Source organism: Squalius cephalus (genome assembly GCF_949319135.1).
Source record: "Squalius cephalus genome assembly, chromosome: 18".
In the NCBI taxonomy this organism is placed as follows: domain Eukaryota; kingdom Metazoa; phylum Chordata; class Actinopteri; order Cypriniformes; family Leuciscidae; genus Squalius; species Squalius cephalus.
The window spans coordinates 8,774,365-8,789,513 of NC_137139.1; the positions used below are offsets into that span (position 1 = coordinate 8,774,365).

General features: G+C 38.8%; 1 protein-coding gene across 7 annotated transcripts in view; it reads left to right on the forward strand.

The window, feature by feature from the left end:
- Positions 1 to 15,149, forward strand: part of utrn (utrophin) — a gene marked incomplete at its 3' end in the record, with an annotated part of 238,761 nt that overhangs the window by 190,865 nt on the left and 32,747 nt on the right. For 6 of the 7 annotated variants that reach the window (XM_079849569.1, XM_079849573.1, XM_079849571.1 and 3 more), the window contains 3 exons: positions 105 to 271; positions 7,550 to 7,661; positions 13,049 to 13,185. In XM_079849569.1, the coding sequence (XP_079705695.1) occupies positions 105 to 271; positions 7,550 to 7,661; positions 13,049 to 13,185 (416 nt within the window). Of the gene's footprint in view, positions 1 to 104; positions 272 to 7,549; positions 7,662 to 13,048; positions 13,190 to 15,149 lie in introns of those variants that run through there. The other variant, XM_079849575.1, reaches the window with a different exon arrangement.

Below are 15,149 nucleotides of genomic sequence, written 5' to 3' on the forward strand. Positions count from 1 at the left end.
TTCAGTCAGGCTGCGTTGTTTACGAGTTATTCACTCATGCTGTTTATGGGCTTTCTGAAATCCCTCCCTCACTCTGGCTGTTTGTGGTTGTGCTCTTTTCTCAGGTGCCCAATAAGGTTGAGCTGGAGCCGAGGCAGTTTGTTGACTGGATGAGGCTGGAGCCGCAGTCTATGGTTTGGCTTCCGGTCCTGCACAGAGTGGCTGCGGCAGAGACGGCCAAACACCAGGCCAAGTGCAATATCTGTAAAGAGTTCCCCATCGTGGGCTTCAGGTACACACACACACACATTTATGTAAGTAGATATCACCCTCAAGAGGTTTATTATGACTTATTACACGGCTCTGTGGAACACTTGATTCTGATTGGTCAATCGCGGCATCCAGTGGTAAGTTATTCCCAGATAACAACCGCTGAAAACAGAAACACAGGCTCAACCGGGTCACTAAAGTAAGCAGCGCTATTCGCTTGATAGGAACAGTATCGTGGACTCGCTCTCTCTTGTTTCACACAAACGCAGCTACTATTGATTTGTACACTGTTGGATTATAAGATACAAACAGGTACGATTTTAAAACAGTTTAAATGTGGCAAGTAGCCGTGTAATAATCAGGATAATGTACATCCAGCCGGTTGTTATCTCAGAATAAACCCCTTCAGGCTGATTAAGACCCCTCCGCTTCACATTGGGGTCCTGATCATCCTGTCTATTTTTATTATTAAACGATTGAACTATTTATCTATAGGGTTTATTCTGAGATAACAACCGGCTGAATGTACATTATTTCTTACATAATGACTGTACATTAGGTAGAACAGTAAAACTTCACACATGGTACCGGTTCTTGCATCAATGCGACAGATTTGAGAAATAGGCGATTCTCCCTCAGTGTGAGAAGTGTGTGTCCAGTCACTGTCCTGTAGAGTTTCGCTCCAACCCCAATTAAACACACCTGAACCAGCAAATCAGTGTCTTACTAGAGACTTCCAGGCAGGTGTGTTGAGGCAAGCAGGAGAGTCTGGACAGCCCTGCACTAGTCAAAGCGTGATATCAAGCAGATCTGTGAGAGATTTAGCACACACACACACACACATATGGGTGCGCGACGTGCTGTCTGGGAGCAAAAAGGTTAGATTCACTCCTGAGGCCCAAACATTCAACTAAATGTCAGCATCTGATAGCACTCTAAATAAGAGAGAGAGAGACTGATGAAAGGGACAGTCGTACAGTCAGTGCTGTTCAGTCTGTTCTCTGATCAGCTCTGACACTTTTCAAAGTTCAGCTGTAAGCTACAGTAGGTAGTCAACCAGAGTGCATATTACCGCCGTGCTAGCTGCCACGGCAAGAATAAACCAGTCGCATTTCAAAGTTGTTGACCACCAGGTGGCGCAAAGGGAAATTTGGTGGCGCAAAGGGCGCTAAATTCGAACTCAGAACGCTTGAAGCACCGCGACACACGTTAAAGCGTTGACCACACTGCTATCATCTGAACTCTGCTTTATGAACTTGAGCTTAACTTCTTATGCTTACGCAAAGCCTCATTGATGTGACATTTTTCTATTGTTTTATGTTGAATTGTTTTCATTTATTGAAGAAAATTATGCTAATCATAACAACCTACTGTACGCCTATTTAATTCTTAATTAATGCTAAAACACGAATACTGCCGACTAACATCAGTTAGCAAGTCCTGACAATGTTTTAATTTTATAATCATTTAGTTTAATTATTTCACTTTTATGCTTCAGTTCATAAATCTAGGCCTACTAACAAATTAAAATAACAAAAAGTATTAGACACATGCATAGCTGGAACGGCGGCGGTAAAAGTATTATTCTGGTCGAGTACCAACTGTAGGCCTGTCAATGTTCTCGCATTTATAGTTGAATTCATTCTGTGTACTGTCATTGAGCAGAAATATATATATGCTGTATATATATATATATATATATATATATATATATATATATATATACAGACCCTTTCCAAAAAATTTGAAAAACATGGAAAAGTTTATTTATTTCCATAATTCCATTCAAAAAGTTAAACTTCCATAGATTATAGATTCAGGGCCCACAACTTAAACGATTTCAAGTATTTAGTTGTTTATTTGTACATAATTTGCAAATCCTGCTGGAAAATGAAGGAAGCATCTCCATAAAGCTTGTGTGCTGAAGGAAGCATGAAGTGCTCTGGAAATGTCCTGGTAGACGGCTGCGTTGAGTGGACCAACACCAGCCGATGACACGGCTCCCCAAACCAACACAGACTGTGGAAACTTCACACTGGACTTCAAGCATCTTGGATTGTGTGCCTCTCCATTCTTCCTCCAGACTCTGGGACCTTGGTTTCCAAATGAGATGCACAAGAGGACTTTGGTCCACTGTGCTTTATTAAATCCAGAGTCAACGCAGCCGTCTACCAGGACATTTCCAGAGCACTTCATGCTTCCTTCATTTTCCAGCAGGATTTGCACCTGCCCACACTGCCAAAAGAACCAAAACCTGGTTCAATGACCATGGTATCACTGCGTAATTACTGTGTGATTTCATGTAATATTCTAATTTTTGGAAATCCTGTTTTTGTGGGTTTTATGAGCTGGAAGCCCAAATTATGTACAAATAAACAACTAAATACTTGAAATCGTTTAAGTTGTGGGCCCTGAATCTATAATCTATGGAAGTTTAACGTTTTGAATGGAATTATGGAAATAAATAAACTTTTCCATGATATTCTTATTTTTTGGAAAGGGTCTGTATATATATATATATATATGTCTTTGAAATATTATATATAATAAATGAGCAATCAAAATGTATAACTAATTAATATATTAATTAAATAGAATAAACTTTTAACATACTTTTAAAACCTTGCATTGGCAGTCTTTGTATGGAAGAATTTAACAATCGTTGAAGCTCAACATGTATAATTGTAGCTATTGTATAAGCAAAACTCACCATTGATGGTAATAATGGCAAAAGCCGCCAGAACACTGCAGTAAATAATAATTATAGCTATACAACATTTTTATTATGTTATGATATATTAATAATAAAATGTCGTCTTCTTTGCTTTGAAATTTATGGACAGCATTAATATCAGGAGTGTGCACATGTACAGCACCATAAATACATGCTGATCAATGTTCCCAGGCTCAGAGTTAATGAAGGTGTGTGTGTGTTGCAGTGTGCGCTGAGGGGTGTATTGTGTGTTGGTTCGTCATCACGCGCCTCCATGCTGTATTTTAAACAGACACTGTGTGCTCTTGTCACAATAGGTGGTGACCTTTTCAAATGTCATGCATACATACATTATGCCCATGTATTACTGATAATGCTGCCATATTTAGAAGCTTTGGCTAAGTCTCGCTGAAAACCTCCTCCATCTCTCGAGGACTGACCGCATCAGACCGGACCATCTTGTTTTCTGAGACGTTTGTTTGAGGCAGAGCTCAGTGGTGAGATTCAGCCGGACGTTTGACAGAGGAGATACGGACTGTGTTTTGTCAGTGATAGATAGTAGAGAAGACTGAATGGAACGAGAGAGAGACACGGAGAAAAATAAAGTCTGAGTCAGTCAACCTGGATTTATTGAGAAAAAGTGTGTTAATGGAGAAGAAATCCTGCGCCATAATTTCGTTACATTGATGAATTCACTTACAAAGCCATGCAAATGTCTTTAATTGTTTATCAGATTAACAGTTACTATTTGTGAAAGCAGTAGTCCTCAAGAGACTGAGGTGATTTTGCCATTGTCCATTATAGAAATGCTAGGGGAGGACTTCAGATTGGTAGCAGAAATATTTTCCCCATGTAACATTAAGTCCATAAAGTGTGGACCAAGTTGTTTAGTTACTTAAAGGGGTGGTATAATGCCCTTTTCACAAGATGTAAAATAAGTCTCTGATGTCCCAAGAGTGTATGTGAAGTTTTAGCTCAAAATACCCCACAGATATTTGTATACAGCATGTTAAAGTTGTCACTTTTTGAGGGTGAGCAAAAACACACCGTTTTTGTGTCTGTTCCTTTAAATGCAAATGAGCTGCTGCTCCTGGCACAGGGGGCGGAGCTTCAACAGCTTGTGTCCTTTTACCTCACACAGACATGCACTGGAAATGTAAAAAACTTTTAGCCTTTTATGTTCAAACCGGAGTCAGACAGATGGAGAGACTCAAGAAGAAGTGACAACATGTAAGGCAAGGCAAGGCAAGTTTATTTATATAGCACATTTCATACACAATGGCAATTCAGAGTGCTTTACATAGAAGAAATTAAAAATAAAAAAAAGAAATAAGAATAATTAAAACAGTTTAGAAAAATAAAAAATAAAATACAGTACAGTACAGTCGGACGAGCAGTGGCACAGTGCTCATTCAGTAAATGCACAGCTAAACAGATGTGTTTTGAGTCTGGATTTGAATGTGACTACTGTAGGAGCACATCTGGGCTGAGTTTCCCGATAACGTTGTCTCTTAGCGCGCTACGAAGACTCTTAAGGTATAACTTAACTGAAGGTATACCATTTCTAGGCGTGTTCCCCGAACTATGCCTTAGGAAGCTGCTTAAGAAATACCTTCTTATGTGCGACGTTAACCGGCGCTGTCCGTGGCGATAGTGCTGAATCTGCTGATATCGATGGCTCGAGAATCATTTATTCTCTCGTGCAGGGGCTGTTTATGTGAGAAAGCGGTGTTCTTTAAAAAATAAGCACTTCATAAATAGTTTAAATTACATTTATTAGGACTCATGGGATATTATAAAAAAAAAAAAACTATAATAGCCTATAATAGCCTTGCCGACATATTTTAAAATTGTATCATATATTGCTGCCATAATAACCATTTAAATGATTTATGTACTTTCTTCTCTTTCCTATTTTTGTTCACTGAGATGGAGCTGTGATGAAATATTGTTCTTGTAAATACTTTAAAGCATTTCAGTAATAAAAGTGTACGTCATACGTACGGTGCTCGGCAGTGATCAAAAAGTGTTTAAACAATGGATTTTGAATCTGTTCTTGTAAACTCGGAGATGTGGATTCAGACGGCAATTAAATTAACGTACGACCTGTTTGTCAAAAAACAGTAGGTACTAATTTGCCCTGGGATTTTTACGCGGGTTGGATGAGAAAAAACACTGATATTATGGATTGGACGGCACTAAAATAACCGACTTACTGTACGAGCCCATATTAGAAACAATATTAGCGTCCGAATAGGACTTAACTGACAGTAGCCTATGCTTTCACTGGCATTTAAAAGCGCTCTTTAATTAAAATAAATGTATAAAAAAATTATTATATATAATAATATAATTAAAATTCTATTAACAATCAGTGTAATGACAATTTTATTCTTTGCATGAAAACACTTGAATTAGCCTAACTGAACACTGTCTGGGTGTATTAAAACTTCAGAATTATATTAATATAGACCTGCAACAGTGATAAGGTAAAGCTAAGAGTGGTCCAGACCAACCTTCCGAAAGTATGACTTACAGAAGGTATACTTAACTAAGAACGTTTCGGGAAACACGTATTAACGATAAGGTACAGCTTATGGTGTAACTTAAGAACGACGTAGCGTTAAGAAGGTTTCGGGAAACCCAGCCCTGATCTCTTCTGGAAGCTGGTTCCAGCTGCGGCTGGCATAATAGCTAAAAGCGGACTCGCCATGCTTAGAGTGAACCCTTGGTATTTCTAGCTGATATGATCCTAGTGATCTGAGTGATCTGTTGGGTTTATATTCAGTGAGCATATCTGCAATGTATTGAGGTCCTAGGCCATTGAATGATTTATATACCAGTAATAATACTTTAAAATCAATCCTGAATCTAACTGGGAGCCAGTGTAAAGACCTGAGGACTGGTGTGATGTGTTCATATGTTCTGGTTCTGCTCTGCGTTCTGTATGAGCTGCAACTGTCTTATGGTCTTTTTGGGAAGGCCAGTGAGGAGTCCATTACAATAATCCACCCTGCTGGTGATGAAAGCATGCACAAGTTTCTCTAAGTCTTGTCTGGAAACAAAGCATCTAATTCTTGCAATATTTTTCAGATGATAGTATGCTGATTTAGATATTGCTTTGACATGACTACTGAAACTAAGGTCTGACTCTAGTGTCACACCAAGATTCCTGACTTGATTTTTAGTTGTTTGACCCCTAGAGTGAAGGTATGCGTTCACCTTGAGAACTTCATCTTTGTTTCCAAACGCAATGACTTCAGTTTTGTCTTTGTTTAACTGAAGAAAGTTTTGACACATCCAACTGTTGACTTCATCAATGCATTGGCACAGGGAGTCAATGGGGCTGTAATCGTTCGGCGATAGGGCTAAGTAGAGCTGTGTGTCGTCTGCATAGCTGTGGTAAGCAATTTGGTTCTTTCTCATTATTTGGCTCATTGGGAGCATATACAGGTTGAAGACAACATGTAAACAACATTTCTGAATGGTTAGTTGATGAATTTATGTAGCTGATGTGTAGTTATCTTCTAGTCATTGATTAGCATATTCTGTCTTGATAATCTATAAATCGCATTCCCAGGGGCGGGTTTATGTAAATTATAGGGTTAGTGATGTCACTAACCCGGGAGGAATGTGGTGTAGTCTCTACCAGCCGTTTGTTGTAGTCCTTAAAAAGCGATTTCTTTAAAAGCAAATATCTCCCTTTGCTTTGAACTTTGAGCGTTGTAACTTTGCAGATGTTGTTTATGCTCAAACAGCAACATTACACACTAACTAAAGTTAGAAAAGTGAAATCATAATCAACCACCCCTTTAACTATCAACTGGCAGTCCTATTTAAATGGTTTTATTTTGAATTTTCATACGCGTTTCATGTGGACTTGCGTGTTTTGTCCGTCATTACAATGGCAGTAAGTGCATCGCATTACATAAAGGTTAAAAAGTTTATTGTAGCTACATGGGTTCTCAATTTCGTGTCATTTGGCCTAAATCTCATGTTATAAAAGATGAAGTGACTTCATTAAATTGTATTTTATAACATTTTTTTTTTATTATTACCTACATCACACAGAAAATAATATAATATAATTTAATCATTTATGCAGCAGCGCGGTGGAAATATTGCACACTGAAGGAATTAAATTCTATTGAATTTGCATTTCCTGGAGAGACCAGAAGGAACCAAAAACAAACACCACACACAGCGCTGTCCTCCTCCACACTCAATTTACATTTATATGAAGAAAATCTGTTTAGTAAAAATACTTTTAAACAGTGTTTTAATGATGTTATTGAATCAAGCGTGACGTGACTGGAGTGAATGAATATTCTTGAGAGGACTGAATATCAGGCAAATTCAATAACGAGTGGATTATAGTTTGACGGGACTACAGATTATCTGTGGCTGTTGTGGAATTAAGGATTTTTAAAGGAATAATCTAAAAATGTAAATTCTGTCTCATCACGTCACTCCAAACCTCTGTCTTTCTTCTGTAAAACAGAAAAGGATCAATGTTCACGCTGCTTTACCGTACAATGAAAGCATGTTATCTGACTAATAGTGTTTTTTTTCCCCCTCTTTTTGCAGATATCGCAGTTTGAAGCACTTCAACTATGACGTTTGCCAGAGTTGTTTCTTCTCCGGTCGCACGGCGAAGGGTCATAAACTGAACTACCCAATGGTGGAGTACTGCACACCGGTGAGTTACTCGCGCGTGATCGCCTGCCCTACAGTCTTTCTCTACCCATCAAATTAAGGCATGTGTAATGAAGCTTGCAAACTAGAGCTCATAAAAGAGACATTTCGCATGAATGGACTTTACAGTGGGCATTCAGTAGTAGTAGAGCTATGGCTCTGTTCCAAAACCTAGTGAGCAGCCTTACTATCTATTGCCTATATCAGGGATGGGCAACTTCGGTCCTGGAGGGCCACTGTCCTACAGAGTTTAGCTTCAACCCTAATCAAACACACCTGAACAAGCTAATCAAGGTCCTCAGGATTACTAGAAAATTACAGGCAGGTGATTTTTTCAGGGTTGGAGCTAAACTCTGTAGGACAGTGGCCCTCCAGGACCGAAGTTGCCCAAGATACATTTTTATTTAAGTAAAGGAAAACTGCAATGCTGTTTTATAATCTTAGCTCTCGTAGGAGGCATAATCCTGCTAAATGCCTTTAGGAACTGACTTCGCATCAGGAGCACATCTCTATAGTTTTTCTTCCAGCTGGGACTGTGAAGTGTGTGGTTGGTGAACAGGAGCCCGTGGTACGAGAGTTGGCTAGTTTCTCCTCCACCTCCTTCTTCTCATGTGCGCAACCTGGAATTGAATGTGTTTAACTCGACAGTTCATTTTCGGAGCGTGAAATTGAAGAGCTGTCACTGTCATTGATCAGCATGACAAAAGGAAACCAAATGTATTTTTGCTCTCTTCGACTGTGTGCAAATTCAGAGAAATTAGACTGAATAATGATGCAACTTAAAAACGATTCAACTTTAATCACCAGCACTTGTGAAGAAATGTTGCCTTTTTCATTAGTCTTAAAGATGGTTGACTGGAGGGTTGAGCTGACGGGACCCCCTGAGGGACCCTGAACACCACAAGTCAGCTGAATCGCCCACAAATGAACCGTCATGTCATTCCAAAGCTGTTATTTTGTAGAACACTGGAGAAAGAACAAGGAGAAATTTTGAAGAATGTTCACGCTGCTCTTTTCCATTCAACAAAAGTTGTTAAAGTCACAATGAAACTGAAGTAGAGAAAGATCTTTTCTCCCTTATTGTGATGTACATTCAAGTATAATGGTTTATCAAAAAAGAAAAAAATGTAAGTCGGTTCTACACCTCAGTTGTTGATTATTGGGTATTGAGATGTGGGCGTGGCACTAAAAATGAATGCGATTTTGTAGGCGATGGGAAGAAAGGGGCGGGTTTAAGTGGACTAATTGACTGGAGAAGCTGGCATACGTCACCAGAGACAAGTCTGTCAATTTCACAAGAAGATCCAGTTATGGCATTTTCATTAAACTCCCTGAAACGCCTCCATTGCAGTCTTGAGTTTCTCCCACGTCACAATATTCCTCATTTAAATAATTCCCGCCAAAGGCAAACGCAGAATAAAGGGGCGGGGCCTAGTTGAGTTGGTTAGTAGCAAAGACTATAGAATTACACAAGATGCGTCACTCATATTATTTTGAATGGGAAAAAGTGCAACGCTCAATATGGCGGAATAAGTCCCGCCTTCTAAATAAGAGCCAATCGGCGATTGGTAAAGTCATCGTGTCACTGCAGCCGTTAGAAGCTCCGGCTCCCATAGAAACAGTCAGACACACTTCCACTGCGCATTAGCTTGATCCAGCCTAAAAAATGTCGTTTTTTATGTCATGATTCGAGCGTTTAGAAACAAAATTTATGAGACCGCTGTTGTCAGATTTCATTGGTGATTTCAGATATGTAATTTAATCGTAAGCTTGGCGAACAGTTTTGGAGAATTTGATGTTTCCCCATTCGAAGAGAGGAGCCGCAACAATGGACAAATATGGGAAAAATAATATGTTTTTAAACATTCAAGCATGAAAACCTGTTCCAGTTGAGCCTAAAAAAAAATCAAGACTTTGTAAAAGGGCATATTATTGCCACTTTAATTTCATGCCGACTTTAAGCTCCAGAGGTGCACCATAAAAGTTGTCTATAAGACTTCTGAAATCCACAGTAAAGGGGAACACAACTGCTGTAGGTTCTAAAGCTCATTAGCATATGCATATATTACAATTTTAGCGTTCCAGAAATAGCCTTTGTGTTATCCATATAACCAGAATCCCCATGCTAGCAGTGTGGCACCACCGTGACCTTGAACAAAAACACTTTAGCCCCAGGTCACTTCATGTGGATCGTTCCCGTAATACGGTTATGGCGCTGTTCTATGAAGCATCAAATAAACGTTCCACAGGCCCAAGAATATTGATCATGTGTGTCATATTACTTTCATAAAACAGTTCTATAAAGAACTAGTTAATATCGAGTGACATTTCCAACCCAATATGGCCTGCTTTTTTATTTTGGCTTCGCCAACAAAAATGGTTTACAATGTTGCGATCTATAAAATTGTAACTCTAGGTAAGAGAAGTGATGCAGTGAAACATTTCAGTGCACAGACAACGACGCTCATCCTATTAAATTACTGGGCCAGAACTAACTGTTATATAATAAGATTGTGTTGACAGTGCAGAGCTAGAAACTGCTTTCTGGAGACCACCAGCCGCTGTTTAATACTTTCAACGGGCTGATTTATTGTTTTTTTGTTTGGATCATCATCATCATCTTTATCCTGTCATTTGTTGGCATTTTGTTTTTTGTTGGCATTCAAGGAGGCAGCAGTAATCCTGAATCCATCACTCCCGTCAGACCTCGACCACACACACGCCAGCGGTTGTGAAATGTCCGGCAACTTCATCTTAACAGGATTTCCTTTCAAACCCACATTTCCCAGAAACACCCCACTCCACAAACACGTCTATAAAACACATTTCATTGCGATTCAACAGCAAATATTGTCATCAGAATTCAGAGAGCAGAAGATCAATATTGAACAGAATATGCTTTTTGTGGCCCTCAGTTGGGCTGTTACACTGTTATTGCTTTTTCATTGTGGTGATATTGCTTTTTGTTGTTGTGATATGGTTTTTATTAGTTGTGGGGTACGAAGAGTTTCTTTATCCCAGTGTCAGTCTAAATGAGTAATGTGCTGTGTTCAGCTCGCGTTTACAGCGGGAACTTTACAGTCCTTTTTAATAGGAAAACTTCACCCAAACATGAAAAACACCATTTACTCATGTTGCCTTATTTGTCTGATAAATTTTCCTCCGTCGAAAAACACAATGTGTAAATGCATACAAGATTGGTTTAAGGACGAGATTCATTCTTCTCATGTTAATAGAAAAAGGCCCGTTGAAAGCATGTAGTTTTGGTTTATCAAGCTCAAAAAAAGCAATGTTTTGTTTAGCAATGGTTACAAACTCTCTCTCCGCCTCCCTACAATCGTTAGTGTAAATGTGGCTCATTAGCCGAAAAAGAGATGACACAAAATAACATAATAAGGTAATAGTGTAGTGAAAATTGGATATCGTGACAGCCCTTATTCAAAGTCGTTTGATGCCATATGATAGCTGTATGAGGAGCAGACACAAATTCAAAATCATTATTTAATGAAAATATCAAAGCATACTTGCAATTCTACATATTCTACATATAACTACGCGCTTGGCATGCATTTAAAGTCCCCCTGTAGTCAATCATTTTATCCCTTAAAACTCATCTCCGATCACCAAAATGACATATTTAAACGGTTTTTTCCTTGAATTTTTTTCTTTTTTCTTCATGCCTTAAAATAGCTGGAATGTAACTCTACACCCTTCCCTCATTTAGTATACGTGCTTCTATGAATATGCAGATATTAGCCCCGCCTCCACTCACTCACTCAGCTCAGAGATCCACTGGTTGACGATCACACGTTGATCTGATTGGTTACAAGGTAGTTTGTGACGTCAGAAACACCAGCGATTTCAAAGCGTGTTTTTGAGACTGTCTTTGGTTCACTGCAGTTTTAAGGAGAAAATACTCAGCAATGGTGTCGACTTATGAATTTGCACATGGTTTGTCTTAAAGCATATTAAAAACACCACATAGAGTCTATTTTCTATTCTTTGCTTCAAGAAATTTTCTCTAACTGGACCTCTTTAAATTTTAGTTGAATACCCCTGACATAGACATATAAACTACATTAAAAGCTTGGTTTGTTACATATGCATATGCACAAAAGAGATATGTTCCTCACACAGAAGGCTAAAACAAATGTATTCAGGTTGGTCTAGCTCACTTTCATGCATGTTCTGTCGTAAGAAAACCTAAATAAAAATGTAAAGGCAATTTGCTGTTGTAATTAAACAAAGAGATTTTCTTGTTTTCCGCCATGTTGAACTCTCATGAGAGTGTCAGATCTGGAGTTCATGGGTTCTGTTGGTCTGTGGGTTTACTTGAGTTTAACAAGACAAACTGTTGGAGACACAATCCTCCTGTAATATATGGACTGTCACAACCTTGTTGTTCAGCTGGTCTTCTAGTCTGCAAGAGAAATAGGATTTGGTTTGCTAATATATGCAGATGAAGAAGACTTTGTGCGGAGACGGAGAAATCCTGGAATGAAACACCTCATCTCGGCTCAGTAGACAAATGGAGGATGAGATGCGTGTGGATCTGTGGGGACGTGTGTGCTTTGAGTCTGCCAGTGTGTGTGAGAGAAAATAGTAGAGAAGTTATGGGCTGATGAGCTCTATGTGCTCTCTTTATACTGCATTTCACGTGTGTGTGTGTGTGTGTGTGTGCACTCATACAAATAAAGATTGTTTATTGGCTTCATGGTTCCATGAAGAACCTTTAAAATCCACGGAGCCTCTCCATTCCACAAAAGATTCTTTATAGAGTTTTACAATGTTCTTCACACTAAGACAACAATAGTTCTTCTATGGCATCACTGCAAAAACCCAATGTTGAGTGTATACATTTGTATGTGCATATTGCTTACACTTCTGCTGTTTATTTTATGCCCTTCTAAATATAAAAGTATCACGTTTTCCATTCAATATGAAGCATCACAACTGTTTTCAACATTGACAATAATAACAATGCTTCTTGAGCATCCAACCATCATATTAGAATGATTTCTGAAGGATCATGTGTAATGTAATGATGTAATGATGCTGAAAATGTATTTCTTACACAATTTATTTTTTTACTTACAGACCCTCGTTTATATTAGTAACTGTTCAATTTTGTTGGATTTTATTTTGTAACTGCAGTGGAACAGCAAGTGTTTAGATGAGAAGAATAATTCATACTGTAATGAATTTAAAAGTTTGAAAGTTTAGTGTGAAAGATTCAGAGTGACACTGCTAAATAGACTCTACCAACGCCTGCTCTGCAAAGCTCAAACCACTAGTGACTCTCAGCCTTTATTCTATTGAAGTTGCTTTGAACAATTGTTAATAAAGTAAATCCACTTTCACATCCATCATCTCTCTTCCTCTTCTTTTCAGACCACCTCAGGAGAAGACATGCGGGATTTCACCAAAGTCTTAAAAAACAAGTTCCGCTCAAAGAAGTATTTCGCGAAGCACCCTCGCCTGGGATACCTGCCCGTCCAGACGGTCCTAGAAGGAGACAACATGGAAACGTAAGCATCTTGAAGGAGAATATAAGCATGTAATATCTGCAGTTGCAATTGTTTTAATTGGACTGTCCTCAGGCTCTGGTTTTCTGCCACCTCCAGTCATTAACTTTCTTCAGCGGAGAGCTTTTACACTCTTCACACAACCAGCTTATTCACAGTGCAGGGTTTGAAGAACTGTCGAGAAGTGTCAAATATTGTCGGCATGTCTCGCTTCATAATGCAGATTCTCTCTCTGTACAAAAATGTTGATATATCTTGAAATATCTCTACCAAGCCGCAACTCTAAAGATTCAAACTCTCTTCCAAAACCTAGACGGTGTCTTGCCGTCCACTGCCTTCGTATCAGCCTTCTAAAAGTGCGGTACATTAGCAAAATTTCGTTTGCAAAAAAGATCCATTGTCAATTGTGGAGCTCACACAGAAGTCACTTTCAAACCTATCAGCTTTCTGTTGGTCAGTTGCATTATCTAACTTGAACATGAGCGAAATCTGTGTGGGTTTGGCAAATATTTAACCAATGAAAGGTATTAAAAAGAGCTTGTGACTAAACCTCGTAACTTGAAACTTAGCATGATTTTGGTAAGATCTAAGATATTATTATCTAAAATAATATAAGGTTGCACTTTATTTTGATGGTTTGCTTTTGACATTCTACTATCTAAAAGTGACTTTGCAACTATCCCAATGTACTCTCATTAGAGTATTAGTAGACTGTTAGGTGTTAGGGTTCGGGTTAGTAGAATAAGTTGGCATGTAGTTGCAAAGATACTTATAGTCAATAGAACATCTGTTGAGGAAAAAATAAGCAGTTTTAACCAGGACACGGACCATGTCCGTCCGTCTCCTATCAATGACATCATACCCGCGTTGCCCTCGATTTCCGAGGTGTAGAAACCATAGAAGCACTAAAGACGCTTTAATATATTATGTGATTTATTAGACAGGTGAGCAACTGTTTCGACAGAAAACGAATCATTGTTATACAGTTCAACACAGTTAGTCTTTTTGTTTAAATCTCGTGTTCTTGATGTACAGCGAGTACCATGTTTTACCATAACTAATACCGGTCATCCATGAATATGATTTCTGCCCGAGTCCCGTCGTATTCTCCACCGGCTGTAGAGGTGAAGACAACAACTCCCATGATTCCACGAAATAAAGGCGTCATCAAGCTACGCCGTTGTTTTGAATAAACGACCTCTAGTGGCGAAAACTTACATAGTGCGCCTTTAAGTAGACAGTCTACTAATACTCTAATGACTGATAGTTTACATGTAGTTGCAAAGTTACTTAGTTGGCATGTAGTTGCAACGACGTACATGAATGTCTAAAGTGGACAATCGAAATAGTGTTACCAAGTATTATGATACATGCAAGTGTCTGACTCTGACCATATACATATAAAGAAGTGTTGTGTGGTGGGGTTTTAAAATGAGCAGGCAAAGTCAAAGTAAAGTTATTGTGGATTTTATTTTATTTATTTTTTTTTTGCTATTTGGGCAAATGGGAATGCTAAAATGATAGTTTACACAACTATGATGACTTGTGCTTCTAAGAATCCTGGATATGTGAACTGTTCTCTCATTTTGCCTGCCAAATTAGATGGATTTTTTTTCCACTGAATTTGTCTCAATACATTTTCTGCTAAAGATACATGTGATGCTGTCTTTATAAACAAAAGAAGGTGTCTTGGAAGGCAGCAGGATTTAGCAGCCTGTCATCTGGAACAGCCTCAGCGTTGGGAACGTGCCTACCGTATAATGTCTTAAAAAGCAGCCCTGTTTTTGGAACAGAGCCCAAGTGTGGCCAATTTATGAAAGCAGAGAGTTCCCACTTCTGCCTTATCTCCCGTCAACTACCGTTGATTAAGGCACTTCTGGTTTTCCAGTGGGACCATTTCATGAATTTGTGTGGGAAAGAGTCTTCTGCTAAATGACAAGGAACTTCAGATGACCCATTTCTTCAGT